Below are 17824 nucleotides of genomic sequence, written 5' to 3'. Positions count from 1 at the left end.
CTAACATTTTTCATCAGCTCCTTCTCTAAGCTCTATAATTTCTAGCACATAATAGGTCATCAATAATTTATTGCTGATTAATTGATATTTTAAATCTATCAAGAGCTCAGCCTTAGCAGATGAGGGTTTCTTTCTCTGAATCTTGTGCTTCAAGTGATGTTTTTGACCAAACAGCCAGATGAGAATTATATCATGTGAATCATAAATTAGAACTAAAGCTACGGTTCGTTAGTAGATGAACTGATAATTGTATAGTTTATGCATCACTTAAAGACTCCTTTGGAGAGAGAAGTGCTGTATGCAATGGGAAGTGACATTTCAGAGAAATTGTGGTAAAAATCTACCCAGTTCACATGAGAGAGCTCATTTAAATTTCTCACATTTCTTTTATCCTCAGCTGTGCAGACCCAGTCTAGCTTTCCTACAATAAACTACTTTTCCTGTTATACCAGTAATGATAGCATCTTAAAATTTCATTAAAGATGCAAAAGTTGAACCTTTGGCAGCCAAGTCTGCTTTATTTTCAAATAATTTCAGTAGGATGGAAATAGGATTACTGCATTGCACATATCATTTCTTTACATACCTGAAAACAGAACTATGCCTAAAGATCATTATGGATAGTTCATTAAGGCCCAATTTCCTTTCTGATCCAAGATATAGCATTACAAGAAAATAACTTAGGGATGAGTAAATCACCAGTTATTAGTCCAAGTTTCTAAAAGCTGTGTTGCTACAGTTAAAGCAGGATGACTCGTGCTGTTGTTAGGAAGCTGGACTAGAGAAACCCCTCGGAGTAGGCTAATTCTAGTTATCCACTCTTTCAATTCAGGGAATGCAGCATTAAGTTATTTGAGGATTGCTGCTTCCCAGAGGATTCAGTGAGGTAGAAACTAACAAAGGACAAGGAAGATTACTCTCTCCTATTTAAATCTTTAAAAACAGTGAACTTCTAAAAGAGTTGAAAAGAGGTATTCAAACAAGTACATATACGTGCATGTTTAAAGCAGCACTATTTACAATAGCCAAAAGATGGAAACAGCCCAAGTGTCCATTGACAGGTAAATGGATAAACAAACTGGCATATGCAATGGAATATTATTCAGCCACAAAGAGAAGTACAGATACATGCTATAAGGTAGATGAACCTTGAAAACATGCTAAGTAAAAGAAGTTGACACAAAATACCATATATCATATGAGTCCATTTATAGGAAACATCCAGAATAGAGACAGGATGCAGATTGGTGGTTGCTAGGGGTTGGGAGTGGGTGGGCAGGAGGAGGATAGGGAGAAAGAAGTTTTATTTTAAAATGATGGAAATGTCCTGGAACTCGACAAAAATGGTGGTTGTATGACATTGTGAGGGCACTACTATATGCCACTGAAATGTATATATAAAAAAAATGTATATATAAAAAATATATATTAAAAATATATATTAAAAATATATATTAAAATGTATATATAAAAAAAAAGTTCAATAAAAACAATGAACTCAGGTCTTAAAACCAGATTCTTACCTCTAGAATCCTCTCCACTGTACTTTACACTTACCTTGCACACCATGGATGTCTTCGCTCCAAGCCGAGCAGCTTGGACACACTGGTTGGCACCTTTCCCTCCAAAGCCAATAAAAAATTTATGTCCATGGATGGTTTCTCCAGTTTTTGGCAAACGAGAAGTAAGACTATCATAATTTAAAAAGAGGGAAAAAAGTACATTAGTAACTGCAATCATTTTAAGTTCTTCAGAAGAGAAAGGGAAGGTCATCTGTTGGAGCTCTAGCCTTAGCGATCATAACTATGAGCCGAAGCAGGGAAGAGTACCTTTTCCTTCAAGGTAATACTCAGTAGTTTGCATCATTTTCGAGAACACATCTGCTTGACACTTCCTCTCCCCACTACCCTACAGCAGCACAGCTATAGTTCTATTTCAGATGACATTTCCTAGTGTCTATACTGCATCAGGGTTGTTCACTGGTGCCTCTGTTTTCCATCTTGGGGAACTCAGAGGGAAGTAGCTTCATATTCCCCCTTCCCAATGCCTAGCACAGAGCTTAAACACAGTGGGACTTAATAAATAGGACCAAGTTAATGTGCGTTTCTGTGTGGTTTTATCTAGGCACTTTAACAAGAAGCAGGGGGTAGGTGTACCAGGATTCTGGTAATCACTTTCAGGACCTAAGGAGAAGAGAGAAGTTGCAGTTCCAGGCTCTAAACAATTTTATTTGTGTCCTTGAGGGTGGGGTGATAGTGGGGTATTTAGATGGCAGGATCAGGTTTTTGGCCTAATCCATCCTGTGTATTACCCATTCCATGCACCGACTCGAAAAAGAGCATCTATTTAAAAAATGGATCCTAAAGAGCTAAATTTAATTTTAAATTTTACTATAGAAAACTTCAAACATAAAACTAGAGAAAATAGCATACTGACTTCCTCTACACCCATGCACCTATCAGCCAGATTCAACTATTGTCAACTCATGGCCCATCTTGTTTTAGTCTATACCTACGTCAACTTCTCTTCTCTAAGAGCTTGAGATTTTTACTGACATGTTATCACTGACATGTTACCGCCTAATGAGGATCGTATTAAATGAGGCAAAAAGTAAAAGGTTTGCTCCAGTATATGATTTTCATAACATTAAAGGTGGAAGATGTGAAGAAGCAAAATCTTTGAAGGACAGAAGACTTTAAAATGGAGAAGGAGTTCTGGGTACAAGGGCAAGTGAAGACGATGGGCTCAGTGGCATGAGGACTGGTTGACTGGCCACAAAGAAGTGGGCCAAGGGCCAGATGGAGAGATGGTCGGTGTGATCGAAAGGTTAATTAGCTTTAGACAGAAAGAACGACCAAGAGAGTTCACAACAGTAAGTCAACAGAATCTACTCTGTTTTAGCAGATTAGGAATTCATTTCCCACATAGGCTGTAACCTATCTTATTAGAGTAACAGAACAGCACCAGTTCCTACAGGTCACTAACAGCCAGTTTGTATTGGAATGCCATATGACTGATGACAAAAACATATAGTCGTGTCAATAAAGACCAAGTTTGACCTGTGAGATTCCTTTCTATAGTTCTAAGTCTCAATAAATTGAGCTAAACTACTCCATTCCCCAGCACTGCACTGTCAAATATGGTTGAGATTCAAGAGACTCGTCAATAATTTGAAAACATCCCACTCCACTCCTCCCTTTTCAATTCTATTTTTATCTTGGATTCTAAGTGCATTTATAGTACTGATGAAAAAAATATACATCTACAAGGTTCACTTCTGAAAAAGGTACTCAATCAAGAGAAAAATGGTTTTAATGTAATGTTATTATCCTGTCATTTAATTTAGCAATGACAAGCGATGATGAGATTTTGATTTGCATCAGAAATCTTAAACATTTTAGGATTCTGTTATGAACAGGCAATGATGAGTAATCTGTGGATTGAGTATGTGAATTCTTGGCTTATTGATGCTGCTACAAACAACATTCATAACAACCTTAAAAAGAAAAAAAATACCCAATGTGGCTAAAAACAGGCCAAATAATTTAGTAAGACTGTCACTAAAGAAACTTTGGACTCCCACTATATTTATACTTAGATCTGGGTCACAATCCACTGGTTTGAATCAAGTGTATTTTTTATTATCAACTGTGGAAAATCACTAGATTATTATTGGGATGTATATGTATGTGTAGGAGGAGTGAAATCAGGAGTACAGCGTGTATGTGTTTGATGTGGGAGCAGATGGCTGGGATTTAAACAACTTATATTAACACAAGCACTGTACTAATCTAGCCATCACTGAAATTTCTTACTTCTTTGGAACACTTCTATTTTCTTTGCCTTTTGCATCTTTGCCTTACTCTTATCTCTTGCTGTGTTCCCCATTTATCTATAGTGCCTGTCACTGAGCATGGGGTTAACATATTTGCTGACTGAACAAATCTTTGTTAAGAGTCTCCCCTTGTCTCTGAAGGGTAGCAGAATACGCTACCCCAAAATTTGACTGTAGGAGTTCAGGACACACCCCAAATATGCTGCTTTGATATATTATTTTGAGCTGTTGGCACTTGAAAAACAGCAAATGCAGGGAGAGGCTTTCTCTGAATTCCATTTATCTGCCTAGAGACAGATCTTCCAAAAGGAACTCAATTGCCATAAATCCCTTCCCCAGGAGTGTCATCAACCAGAGAAGATTGATTCTTGTCACAGGAGAGATCAGAAGTCTATACCGCACCCACACAGGCACTGTCACAAGCTATGATACCTCCCATCTATTCTAAGGGCCATTCACCTTTCCTAAAAGTTATTTACTCTCCCCTAACAGGCCTACCTCCCCCGTCTTCTTTCCCTGTTAAAATGGTATTTAATCCTGAATTTGAAGTCACCCTGGGGAGTTAACTCATTTTTTTTTTTCCTGGGTTTCTCCCATGTATACCTGAGGGATACATGGGAAGAAACTAGTTTTTCTCTTGTTAATCTGTCTTTTCATATAGGGCCTCAGCCAAGAGCTCGGATGGGTAGAGAGATAATTGCTTTTCCTCTCATCTCTTTTCCATGTCTCCCCTGTACAGTCTCCATTCTTACTGCTGAATTGAGGACATGGAGGTGCTGATGCATGAGGAGGAGGAGGAGGCTGGCAGGGTGACTGGTCAGCCGTCTGGCAAGGACAGTTCCATGTTTTACCAGCCGGTACCCACTGCACAGCAGCATTCTTCTACAGGCAAAACTGTAACCAGAATTCATCCTTTCATTCCTTCATTCATGTATCAATTCAATAAAGGTTAAATCAGTGTTTTCCAGTGTACCTCCCACGGGGCAAAATCAACTTGCTGACGGTGACGTAAAACCTAAGCATGACGTGCTGTTGGGTCTGCAGCGCAAGGAGCCTGTTGCCTTGGCAGTCGCGGTGCCTCCGGGCTTGTTGTGCATCTGCCCGGCCCACGGGCCGAGTTCGCGCCGGTGTCTCCTGGCTGGTCCTGGGTCCGGGCACCACCTTGATGCTGGCTCTGCAGGACTTGCAGCCCATACCCCAAGTGGACAGCGTCCTGAGGCACCTGCCTTATTTCTGCCACCGCAAAGCTGCAAGCAGCTAGGCACCCGCACAGCTAACTTTCCCGAACAAGTAGAAGATAACCTTGCGCTTTACTATGGCTGGGCCAGTGTTGGAAGTGGAGATGTCCATAACATGGCGGTGAGCATAGGAAGGAACCCATAGGACAAGAATACTAAAAATTCCATGGAAACTCGTATCACACATACCTTCAAAGAGGACTTCTTTGGGGAAAGCCTCAGTGTGGCCATCGTTGGCTACCTCAGACCAGAAAAGAACTTTGATTCTTTAGAGTCGCCTATTTCAGTGATTTAAGGTGATATTGAGGAAGCTAAGAAATGCCTAGATTTACTAGAACACTTGAAACTCAAAGGAGACCATTTCTTCCAGGTTCCTAAGAGCAAAATAATAAATGGCCACTGATGAAAAATCATTTTATTAATTCACTGTTTTCTAGTATTTTACTGCTCATAACTGTGCAGTCTCATCTTGGTTATATTTTAAAAATCAAACATTTTCTCACAGCTGTGGATTGGTTTAAACAGTATGATGTAGTTACCATATTATTCTTAAACTGTTCAATTAAATCCATCATGCTACAGTACTAAAAAGATTCTTTTTAAAAATCAAGATTTACCACTAGAAAGGACTTTAGTGTCTTATAATGGAAATGAAATGTATATAGCTATGGGAAAAAGGCAAGTGACTAGTTTGAGATGAAAACTATAATTCTCATGGTAAAATACTAGTAAGTATATATTTGTGCAGCTGCTAAACAGAGAAGGCTTATAAATGTATTAAACAGAAATTTGAAAGTCTATTATAAACCTAAAGGGGAACACTGATACTTTGTATTTTTGATATTTTGTACATTAATATATTATTGCAAACATGAAGACTTGTGAAATTTTATTTGTCATTTCCTTCATGAGGTCAAATCATTGCATTGTGTTCATTTTTGTTACAGCTGCCTCAGTTCTAATTGTTTTAGACTCCCGCTGCCTGTAATTTTCTGTCTTTTAAAACATTAAAATGAATGTTTTTTAAAAAAAATCCAAAACCTAACCATGTGTAATACATGAGTGAAAAAAACATGTCACCGAAAAAGATTAGTATGATCTGATTCATGTTTTTTTTTAAAAGGAAAAAGACATTTGTACATGTCTTAGATGATATGTAAATGCAAAGAAAGTGAAATGTTAATGACAGGTATCCAGGAGAAGGGTGGGGAGCAAAAGTTTATGTTTTATTTTATATACCTATGCTCTGAAGTATATGCAACAAGAATATATTTGTGCATTATGGGACACAACTTGTTGTTACTACTTCAGATTCATCTGGCCTTTCTGTATCTTTTTCCAGCCACAGCTTCTTCCTGGGCTCCAGCTGGCTTCTGGCACGTACAACCTAACAGTGCCTTGCCCAATGCCACTCTCTTCCCACTGCAGCATTTCTGTTTCTTTGTTATGGTTCTTTAGGCTGTCTTGCAGGATTGAGCAACCAGCTGCTCGTAGGGGTGGCCACTTCGAATATGTCAAGCATCTTTGCACAGGTCCTACCCACTTCCCTGCTTCACTTTTGCTGTTTCTTGCTCTGCTTCCTGGATCAGCGTCCTGGATAGAGTATGCACACTTAAGCTTTTGTCTTATGCTCCGCTTTCTGTTGAACCCAGACTAAGACAGTTTAGTGCTTATTTATTTTTTAAAAAAGTAAATGGAGAGTAGAAAGTGGAGTGGAGAGCAACTAGAAAGCTAGTTACAAATAAGCAGAAGCATTTCTGAGTTATGAATCCTAATTACTCTGAATTAGGTTTTCCTATCTTTTTTCTTTAATAAAATCATGAAATAAAGGCCAGAGTCAAGAAAGGAACTGCATGAAGCGCCATCCCTGGGTGAAGGCATTACTATGATTCGCCTCAGTTCAGAGATGAGGTTTAGCAGGGCGCCAAAGACGGACAAATTAAAGTGCTCAAAGAAGAAAAAAAAATAGAGAAACAGAAAAATATACTGTTGCTACCATTTAAAATTTTTTAAATAATGTAAATTTCAGAATGAGAGAGAAAACCCAGAGAAAACCAGTCATAAGAAATATATCTGAATTTAAGACATATTCGTAGCTTTAAAAAGGTCACGACATTTTAAAGTTGGACAGAAGGAAACCCTAATCACTGTTCATTGATGGCCTCACAGTCTTTTGGGCTATGAGAAGCCACGGGGTTACAGCCTGGTTGTGTGAGGCAGGAAGCTTGAGCCACTTACTGACTGTATTACCTTTGACAGCTTTTCCCTCTTTGAACCAGCTTCTCTTGCAAAACAGGTTTAATAATACTTGTCAACTCCTTAAATGCCTGGGTTTTGTGCCTTGAGTTATTTCACTGACAGGTGTTAGCAGAACAACTTATCAATTGCTTTTAACTTCTTGACAATGATGTGCTTGTTACAGATTCTCAGAGATGATTCATAGCAAAGGAAGGAATGACCTGGTGAAACAGACGAGCAGTGTTTAGACCAAAAGGGTCACACTAATACTGGCCCCAGCTCAAAGTCAAGGAATATTTTGCTTTTTGGTTTTGCATTCCATCCTTTCTTCTTCTGGCTTCAAGCTTGACACACTATGACTCTAGAACAGGATTGTACTAGTTATTACCCAATTAGAATTCGTTACGCTCATTTGTTATTCCTACTGCCTGTACTCTTCAACTATATCTGTTCTCAGCATTTGTGTATGTCACATTTTCAAGAATGAGAGTAATTTCCAAACCTAGTTAGTGATATCTATTTCTACCTTTGTAAAAAAAAAAGAAAAAAAAAACTTAGCCTCCCAACTAAAACTTCATTCTGTGCTTCCTAAACCTAAATTTGCAGACATATATGATTTAAGGGAATAAAACATTGATTATACTTTAGACAGTTCTTAACTGATTTTGATTTCCAGCTGTTATCTTTTCCTAGCTAACAAGTCTGTGGCTAAAATGTCATTTTGTCTGAAGATGTAGCTACTCTTGAACTTACAGAAGTTAAGTAAGACTCTAGCCAGAAGTGACCAGCCTTTGAGTGTCATACCCTTGACCTTCATTGATCTAAATTTTGCTTTTGCTTAAAGTGTGCTAGGCACCGAGAGAGCCAATAATAGTGTTATGGTCTTCTTCCATGTTATGGTTTCACATGGCTTATTCACCTCTCTGCTCAGAGGTTACTTCCTCAGCGAGGCCTTCCCAGCCACCTTACAGGAGAGACCCCCTTACTATTTTGATTTGTTAAGTATTCATTCATTCAGGAACCTATCAGAATGAATGGATGCTTAACAAATTAATTACTCATAATTGCATTAGTTCTCTATGTGCCAATCTCCACAGGGTGACATGAGAGAAACCTCAAAATAATGAATTCTTGTAGTTAGTTTACGTAGGAGAGCTGACATACCTGCTACTCCTCCTCTCTGGAGTGGGGTTGGGTGAGGGGAAGAGGGAGAACAGGACCTGCTGACTTTTGCTTTGTAATGAATGACAAATCCTCTCAGGGGAGTGGAAGAGAAGGTCTCTAGGTTTAGAGGCCCTAGCAAGTAAATACCTGTGTCCAAGGGAGAAGTCTCTAAATCTCTCTAGAGGTCTCAGACTTTGGAGGTTTGCCATTCAAACACTCTTTAATCCAGATGCTAGCAATCTTTCCTCAAAGTCCTGATCATATAGAAATGTGAGTTCATGGAGCACTGCTTCCCAACAATTTTCTTCATAGCAATACCACTATCTGACATTACAGTACTCATTTGTTTCTTTCCTCTTTTCTTATCTTCTTTTAGATTGATTGTATTTTATTTCCTTTTCTCTTTGGTATGTTATTAACTCTACCACTTTTTTCAGTTTTTAAAAACTGATTGATCTAGGGTTTACAATAAGCATCTTGAAGTTATCAGTTTATTTTCAAACATTACTGTGCCACTTTACCTAAAAAATGTAGTTTACAATAGTATTTTTCCATTTCCCCTTCGTAAACTATGTGCTATTATTCTCATACATTTTGCTTCCATATCATATAAACCTTACAACACTGTTATTTCACTGTCAATTGCTTTTAAAGAAATTAAGAAATGAAAAGTCTTCATCCATATATTTACCACTTCTGGGGCTCATCATTCCTTTGGATGGATCTGAGTTTCCACCTAGTATCATTTTGGTTCCACCTAAAGAACCCCTTGCAGTGTTTATTGTAGTACAAGTTGCTAGTGATAAGTTCTCTTGGCTATTGTTTTTCTGTCTTTATTTTCCCTTCCTATTTGAAGGATATAGAATTCTATGTTGAGTTTATTTTTCAAGCACTTTAAAGATTTCATTTTTTTTTTTTTCCTGGCTTGCATTGTTTCTGATAAGAAGTCTGCAATCAATCTTTGGTCCCCTATATGTGATGTGTGTTCTTTTCTTCTGGATGATTTTAAGAGTTTGTTTATAATTGGTTTTCAGGAATTTGATTACAATGTGCTTTGATGTGGTTTACATTATGCGTATCCTGCTTGGGGTTCATTGAAATTCTTAGATCTAGACATTTATAGTTTTCATAAAATTTGAAAAATTTCCAGCCATTATTTCTTCAAATATTTTTTGTGCAGCTCCCACGCTTTTTCTTCTTAGACTACAATTACACGTATGGTAGGCCACTGGTCTCACATCACCGAGGCTCTGTGTATTTTGTTCATTTTTTCTTCATGCTTCACTATGCTGATCCTTTCTTCTGTAATGTCTAATCTACTGATAAGCCCATCAACTGACTTTCATTTGATATTGCATTTTTTCATTTCTTAAAGTTCTATTTGGTTCTTTTATACATTTTCTACATTTCTCTTCACTATATTCAGGTTTTTCTTTAAATCACTGAGCCTATTTATAATGGCTCTTTGAAAATTCCTTTCTGCTAATTCCACCATCCCTGTCATTTCTTTGCCAGTTTTCATTGACTTTTTTCTTGGTTGTGGATCACATTTTCCTGATTCTTTGCATGACCAATGATTTTTTGATTGGAAGCCGAGTATCGTAAATGTTACATTGTCGAATGTCTCAATTTTGTTGTTTTCCCCCTCCAAAGGATTGGATTTTGTTTTTTCAGGCAGTTATGTGTGGATCTGTTTGAGTCTTTTGAGGATTGTTCAGATTTGTCAGGATGAGCTTAGAGTAGCCTTTACTTAAGGCTAAGTTTATCCTTTCTACTAAGTTGTAGTTCTTCTGGAATCTCTACCAAATGCTCTTAGGGTTCAGTAATGTCTCTGGCTGGACAGGACCACACCTCCCACTCCTGCATAATTTCTGGGAAATGTTCTGCTTAGAGCTATCCAATAGTCGCCCAGGTTTGTCCACTTAGCATTTAGTAACACTCAAGGAGATGCAGGTTTCTGGACCTTTCCCTGAGGAGCTTCTTCCTCTCCAGTACATGTTCCCACAGATTCTAGCCACCTTAGTTTCCCTAAGCTATGAACTCAGTTTCTCAGCTTCCTGGTGCTGCCATGATTTCCTGGAGTTCTTCTTTGCTGTGCCATGGTCAGTAATGTGCCTCCAGGACTCACCTTGTTTCCTCTCTCTTCTGGATAACACACGCTCCTGCTGTTCAGTATCTGAAATAGCTGCTTCATATATTCTATCCCATGTATGTCCCATTTTCTAGTTGTTTAGGGTGGGAAGGTAGGCCTGGTACTAGTTACTCCAACATGGTGAGAAGTAAGTATTTTTTAAATGAATGGTTTACACCTTAAAAGACACTTATATAGATTATATTGGGATGACAGATGCGTATGTGCACAATAAATCATACAGCGAGGAGAGAGCAGGGCAAAAGGGCTGTGTATGACCATAGCCCAAGGAGAAAAGTAAACCAGTACTGAGCAGAAATATGTTCAGAATGGGGACAAAAAGGAGCCACATCCTTCCTCATTCTTAACATGTGGGCTAGAGGATTGAATACAGAGGCACCAGGAGAGGTGTACATGTCAAAATATTAAAAATATATTTAAAAATGAAAGTACTATCTAATGTGGACTAATATTTTTGAATTATACACACACACACACACATACATACATACATACATACATACATACATACATACATATATACATACCTCTTTACTCCCAGCTGAAAAAATTCCTGAGAAAGAACAGACACTTGAACAGGGAGATACAGAATGAGCTAATTTTAGAACTAGAAGCCACAAAAGGAGAGGGCAGGAGAAATATATATGTATGTATGGGGGATTAAGGAGTTGGGATTGGACAACTACAAGATGGCACATAAGGTATGTGGGAAAACCAGGAAGCAGAAAAACTGGGGCAGAAAGAGAATTGGTGAGACGAAAGCGTTTATCAAAATTCCTAAAGAAAAACTTTTTAATTCGTTGAAGAAGCAAGAAAGAATGGAGTGACGGATAACTACAGAACTGATATTTTATTTTGTTTTGTCAATTAATTTTAGTAAATTTTAAGTTCCAAAATGACTTCTGTCACCACACTGTAATTATCTAGGCTACTTCTTCCTGCCATCTGCTGGTGTAGGTTAAAGAAATACAAATGGAATTAATTTGGTTCTAAGCAAAATATAATTAGAAGGATAAATCAGTATACGAAAAATGTATTCTGGAATTATTAAAAATTTTAATTTACTATTTTTGGGTTTTGGTACTCATGATTCTTTCACATTCCTATCGTCATGAATAATCAAGAAGTGATTATATTCTATTTGAACATCACAACACATTGTAAGATGTATTAGGGTAGGCCTTATCATCTGTTTTAGGGAGAAAATAAGAATTCAAAAGAGTAATGACTTATCAAAATGAACATAGCTGTTAGGTGGTTGAGCCTAATTTTAATTCAGGTCTTATGATTCCATTGCTGTGGTCTTTAAACCATACTATTAGCTTTCTCTGTTTTTCTTGATTAGAAAGATCTATTTTAAGATCTATTCTCTTAGCAACTTTCAAATATACAATAGAATATTATTAATTATAGTCACCCTGTTATACAATATATCCCCAGGATTTATTTATAACTTTAAGTTTGTACCTATTTTGCTTACCCTCCTAACACTTGCCTCTGACAACCACCAATCTGTTCTCTGGATCAACTGGGCTTGGTTTCTCTGATTTATTTCACTTAGCATAATGCCCTCAAGGTCCTTCCATGTTGTCGCAGACTGCAAGACTTCCTTCTCTTTCATGGCTGAATATTCCATTGTGTGTGTGTACGTGTGTATTTTATCTGTTCATCCATTGACGGGGCACTTTAGTTGTTTCCATATCTTGGTTATGGTAAATAATATTGCAGTGAACATAGGGAGGAATATATTTTTTCCAGTTAGTGTTTTGTTTTCTTTGGATAAATACCCAGAGTGGAATTGCTGGATCGTATGTTCTATTTTTAATTTGTTGAGGAATCCATAGTGGCTGCACCAATTTATATTCCCAACAGTGCATGAGGGTTCCCTTTTCTCCACATCTTCACCAACACTTTTTATTTTTTTGATAAAATTCTAATAGGTGTGACATAATATTGTAATGACTGCATTGTGGTTCTGATTTGCATTTCCATGATGATTAGTGATTTCGAGCATTTTTTTAAATGTACCTATTGGCCATCTGTATATCTTCTTTGCAAAAGTGTCTATGCAGATCTTCTGCCCACTTTTTTCATTGGATTGTTTGTTTTGCTATTGAGCTGTATGAATTCTTTATATATTTTGGATATTTTTTCTCTCAGTTTTGACTTATTAGACATTCAGTAGCTATTACAAATATTTGTTTAACATTAATAACATCAGTGTAAAAAATAAACTCTAGACTAAAAAAAGACATAAAGTTCATTCCATTCCTCTACTTCTTTTGGCTGTGGCACTACATGATGTTACAGGGGAAAGAGTAGTGGCCTCCACTATAATGTCATAATAGATTAGTGTTCATTCTTAAAATTGTATTAGTATTTCAGATTTCTTTGTGTATCTGATTCTCTATGCCTGGAAAGCTCCTTTCCCTGCTTTTGTGATGAGCTAATCCATATGCATCCTTTAAAATTCAACTCAGATATTTGCTCCTCTAGGAGTCCTACTGTAACAGTGAGGGTTAGCTGCCTTGCCTCTGTTTGAGCAATCTATGCATGTTTCTACATTGACTTCTATACATGGTGGCCTAAGATTGTGCCTATAGATGTCGTATGTCCAATAAATATCTGTTAAAATATATAATACAGTAGTGCCAGATACCCTTTGAGTGCTTACCATAAGAAATACTGCATTAAGCACATTGTGACCCCTAAATCACTTACTCCTTACAATAACCCACGAGAAAGTTATTTTTTCCATCTCCATGTCACAGATAAGGAGAATGAGAATTAGATTAAAAAACATACTCAAGTTCACCTAGAAGAAGATGGCAGAACCAGGATTCAAACCAAGATTAGTTTGATTCCAAACCCATTATATTATCCGCTAAAGTACTTAAAGCCCCTTGCACCTATCTACATTTCGTGTTTTACTGTGTACATTTCTTGTGTAATTTATGGTAGCCGTGCTTCTGATAAACACTGGAGTTTTGCAAGTTGAACCAAGACGCTACGATAGAAAGACCAAATAAGATACTCCTTTCCCCAGAGTTCAGAAGGAATTGAGTTGATGAACAGAACGTTCTCAAATTTAACTTCTCTTCTTAAACCCCTGGGCACACTATGTGTAAATTACAGTTTAACAGAAGAGAGAAGGTAATTTCACGTGAAATATGAAGATAGTTACCTTAAGCTTAATATTCTATGGCATTCCACAAAAAGCATTACGAGTTCCTTGTGCTCTACAATCTTAATAAGTTTGAGAAACTATTCTAAAGAGTAGTTTACTGTAAAATAACATGTTTGAAATGAATCCGAATACATCAGAGCTCACATTAAATGTGAATGGATTACATTCTTCAGATAAAAAACAGAAAAAATTAGTCATAAAAAATATAACAAAACCAACTAACAAAAAAACTAAATCCTGTTACGCGCTCTTTATAAGACACGCAACATTAAGAACAGATAAAGTTTAAAATAAAAAGATGGGAAAAAATATCCCTGGCAAATATCAACTATAATAAACCCGGGTAGGCTTATCAATATCATCCAAAGTATATAGTGGACAAATTTGGTGACAGACAGAGGGGAGGGGGATTAGGAGAATGGGGTGAAGGGTTAAAGAAGTACAAATTAGTAGTTGATAGCTGGTCACGGGGATGGGGAGCATGGCACGGCAACGCAGTTAGCATTAATATGATGGCTAAGTAGAGGGCCAGGAAAGGGCGGGAGCAAACGGGGGGATCATTTTATGAACTATATAGATGTCTAACCTAATGTACTATATACTTGAAACTAATTTAAAAACTTTAAAATAACAAAGTAAAAGCTTAGAGAAAAAAAGATAAAGATGACTACTAACTTTAATCAAAAGGTTAAATTCAACGGAAAAGGTAACAATTCTAATACAACTAATTACACACACACACACACATATACACATACATACATATACACACATAACTATAAGAAATTGATAAGTACCATCACAGTAGGTAATTTTAACACAATTCCTTAAGTTATCAACAGATCAAGCAGACAAAAAGTCAGGCTGGCTTGAGGAACATATATAAAACACCATAGCTAACACCCGTCAAATAATTTTTTTATTTCCTAAGAATTTATTTGAGCCAAACTGACAACATGTGCTGGGGTGCAAGATCTCAAATGCTCTCAAACAATAAATAATGTATACACCTTGAACATTTACAAAAATTAACTGGGTACTAGGCTTTAAATAAAGTTTCTTCAATTTTCACAGAATAGTATATTTAGAATATATTCTCTGACCATACCAGGTTAAGTTAGAAGTTAATGATAAAAAGATAAAAAAGTCTTCATATGTAAAGAGATTTAAAAAATGCTTCTAAATAACTGATGGGTCAAAGAAGACAATAATATTTAAGAAGAAGTGAAAACTAAATTATAACATAGTTGTTTTTCACCCCTGAAAAGCATGAAGCATAGAATTCTTTTGTTCCATGAGATTCTTTCCAAGAACTCCACTTTCTAGATCTTGTCAATTTGGGAAAGCTAACTGTTAGTGTCAGGGTTTGCTTGGACTAGAGAGTGAATGCTTGATTTTTTATCCCCTAAATATTTCTTTAACTTTTTCCCTCTTCTTTATTCCCATCGCTACTATTTTATCCCCTAAATATTTCTACTATTTTATCCCCTAAATCTTTCTTTAACTTTTTCCCTCTTCTTTATTCCCATCGCTACTGTTCTTGTTCAGGCCTTCATCAACTTTTGCAAAGACAATTAGTTTATCTTTTGAATGGGTCTCCCTATCTTCAAGAAGAGTGCTTTTGATACCTTCAAAACATTGCCTTCTTTTAAATCTGCCTTTAGTACCGAGTGAGCTACGGGAAATACTGACCAAGTCGTTTCTGTACTTTGAGCCCTTCACTGGCTGCTGGAGCCTACAGAATAAAACCCAAGCACCTCAGCATGGCCGATGAGGCCTTTCATCAACACCTTACATCTGATGCTCTACAGACCCAGTGGCTGCTGTCCCGGCACACCCTGTGCATACCCACATCCGTGACTCACTCTTTTGCTGGGCTAGCACCTGCTTATTTTTCAAGACTTGATTCAGGAGGAATCTCATCTAGGAACTTTCTCCTGTGCTCCCACAGAACCTGCAAGTACTCAGAACATCACACTGCAAACATCTATTTTGTGTCTGCCTTCTCCCTTGGACTATAAGTTCCTCAAGAACGATGACCATGTTCTACTAATTGCAGTATCCTAGCACTTAGTGCAGTCCCAGTATTTCAATATTATATACAAGTAATCAAAACACTAGAGCAACACTCATTACAAAACCCTCCTTACCTTGGTCTCCCAAGAATACAGACACTTGGGCACGAAGAGCTGGCAAAGAGATGGGTTGTAAACGAACTGCTTAGAAATACCACACAATATGTGGTCTCCCTTTGTCATATGTAATTTACTTTTTACTTTTTCTTTGAAGGGACCCAAATTAACAAATTTCTCATGAATGATTTCTTTTGATATTAGGAAATTCAGGTGACAGAAACATGTTTAACAAAATACTAATTTAAATATTGAATGGTAACCAATAAACAACTTTCAAGACCAATTTAAGGAGCAGAAAGGAGAATGAAAGATATTATATTTCTTTAATATTGGGAAAGCATGATACTTTTTGGACTAACATTTCTTTGGCTTTTGCTTTCCTGAAAATGTGACTGCAAAAGAGATTTTTATGTTCAGAATATGACAAGTCAAGAGGCTTGTGGGGCAACGCAGGTGAGAGGGTACAGTAATATGTCAAACATATTTTAGGTAAAGTACAAAATTTTGACTGATATTTTTTAATTTTTTAGTAACGTAGGTCCAATGTTTCATCTATTTTGGATCTAAAAGTTTCTAAAGTCACTTATTCCACTATCCAATTAAAATCTTTTGACAATTAAGCAATCATTTTCTGACTTTCTGAAGATTAAATTTGGATGCTTGGTTGAACATGAGCCTTATCTCTCAAACCATCACTTTTAATTGGAGCATGTAAAAGGATCACATAGGGTTTTAGCTGACATCACAGTCTATTGCCATGGAAATGTAAACATAGGTTTCTATTAGACTTGTCTCAAAGCAAGTTTTGAGATGGACCACAATAGACCATGAGACAGGAGATAAATTGTGTGAAAAATATAGTCTCTAAATGTTGAAGTGCCCTAGGAGCTCGGACCCTCAGTGATCTCATCCTGTCTCATACCACCTATACACTGATGACTCAAATTTATATCTCTCAGTTGGACCTCTCCTCTAAACTCCAAACTCATATATCTGTCTTTTTGATCACTTCAGTTGGATGTCTAATTGGCATCTCAAACCTCGCATGTCCACCCTAAGCTCCTGATACTGCCCTCTCCCTACCCAACTTGCTCTGCTCACAACCTTCTACATCTCAGCAAAGTCAACTTCCCCCTCGCTTGCAGAGGCCATAGAAATTGGAGTAATCCTTGACCTATTTCATACTTCTCAGCAAATCCTGTCAGCTCTACCTTTAAAATACAATCAAAAGATGCTCACTTCTCCCCCACTTCCACCACTTGCAAACTACAATAATTTCTTGCCCAGATTGCTGTGATCAGTTCTGAACCCGTGTCCCTGCTTATGCCCTTGCCTTCCTTCAGTCTATTCTCACATAGCGCCCAGAGTGATCATTAAAATGTCGATCAGAGTATATCACTCCTCTGCTCAAACCTGCCCATGGATTTTCATCTCATTTAGGGTAATCATCCATTCCTCCCACCGCCTTTCCTTCAGCCACACTGAATTCCTTGTTGTTCACTGATCATAGGAGGCATGATCCCACCTCAGGGCCTTTGCAGATGCCCTTCCTCAAAGGAATCAGTATGGCTTGCTTCCTTTCCTTCTCTAGGCCTTTACTCATAATCATCTTCTCAGTGAGGCTTTCTTTGGCCAATGATCTAAAATAACTACTTTCCCTCTCCCTTTGTACTTTATCTAAGATGCTATGTATTTCACTTATTTCTACTGATACAGTCTCTCCCACTAGGATGTGAGCTCCACAAGGCAGAGATTTTGGGCTGTTTTCCATTGCTGTATCCTCTGCACCTAGGAAAGTGCCTGGCACACAGTATAAAATCAATAAATATTTGTCAAATAAGTAATTGAAAAAATGAGTGCTACATGTCACAAGAA

At 37.3% G+C, this 17824-nt stretch overlaps 1 protein-coding gene across 2 annotated transcripts in view; it reads right to left on the bottom strand.

Moving 5' to 3' along the window:
* Window positions 1-17824, bottom strand: part of RBKS (ribokinase) — an 82989-nt gene that overhangs the window by 61348 nt on the left and 3817 nt on the right. For both annotated transcript variants that reach the window (XM_039887514.1, XM_039887515.1), the window contains exon 2: window positions 1558-1690. In XM_039887514.1, coding sequence (XP_039743448.1) covers window positions 1558-1690 — 133 coding nt within the window. The remainder of the gene's footprint in view (window positions 1-1557; window positions 1691-17824) is intronic.

The sequence above is a fragment of the Pteropus medius genome, unplaced genomic scaffold (assembly GCF_902729225.1).
Source record: "Pteropus medius unplaced genomic scaffold, Ma_sr-lr_union100, whole genome shotgun sequence".
NCBI lineage: Eukaryota > Metazoa > Chordata > Mammalia > Chiroptera > Pteropodidae > Pteropus > Pteropus medius.
This window is presented reverse-complemented; position numbering and strand designations above follow the sequence as displayed.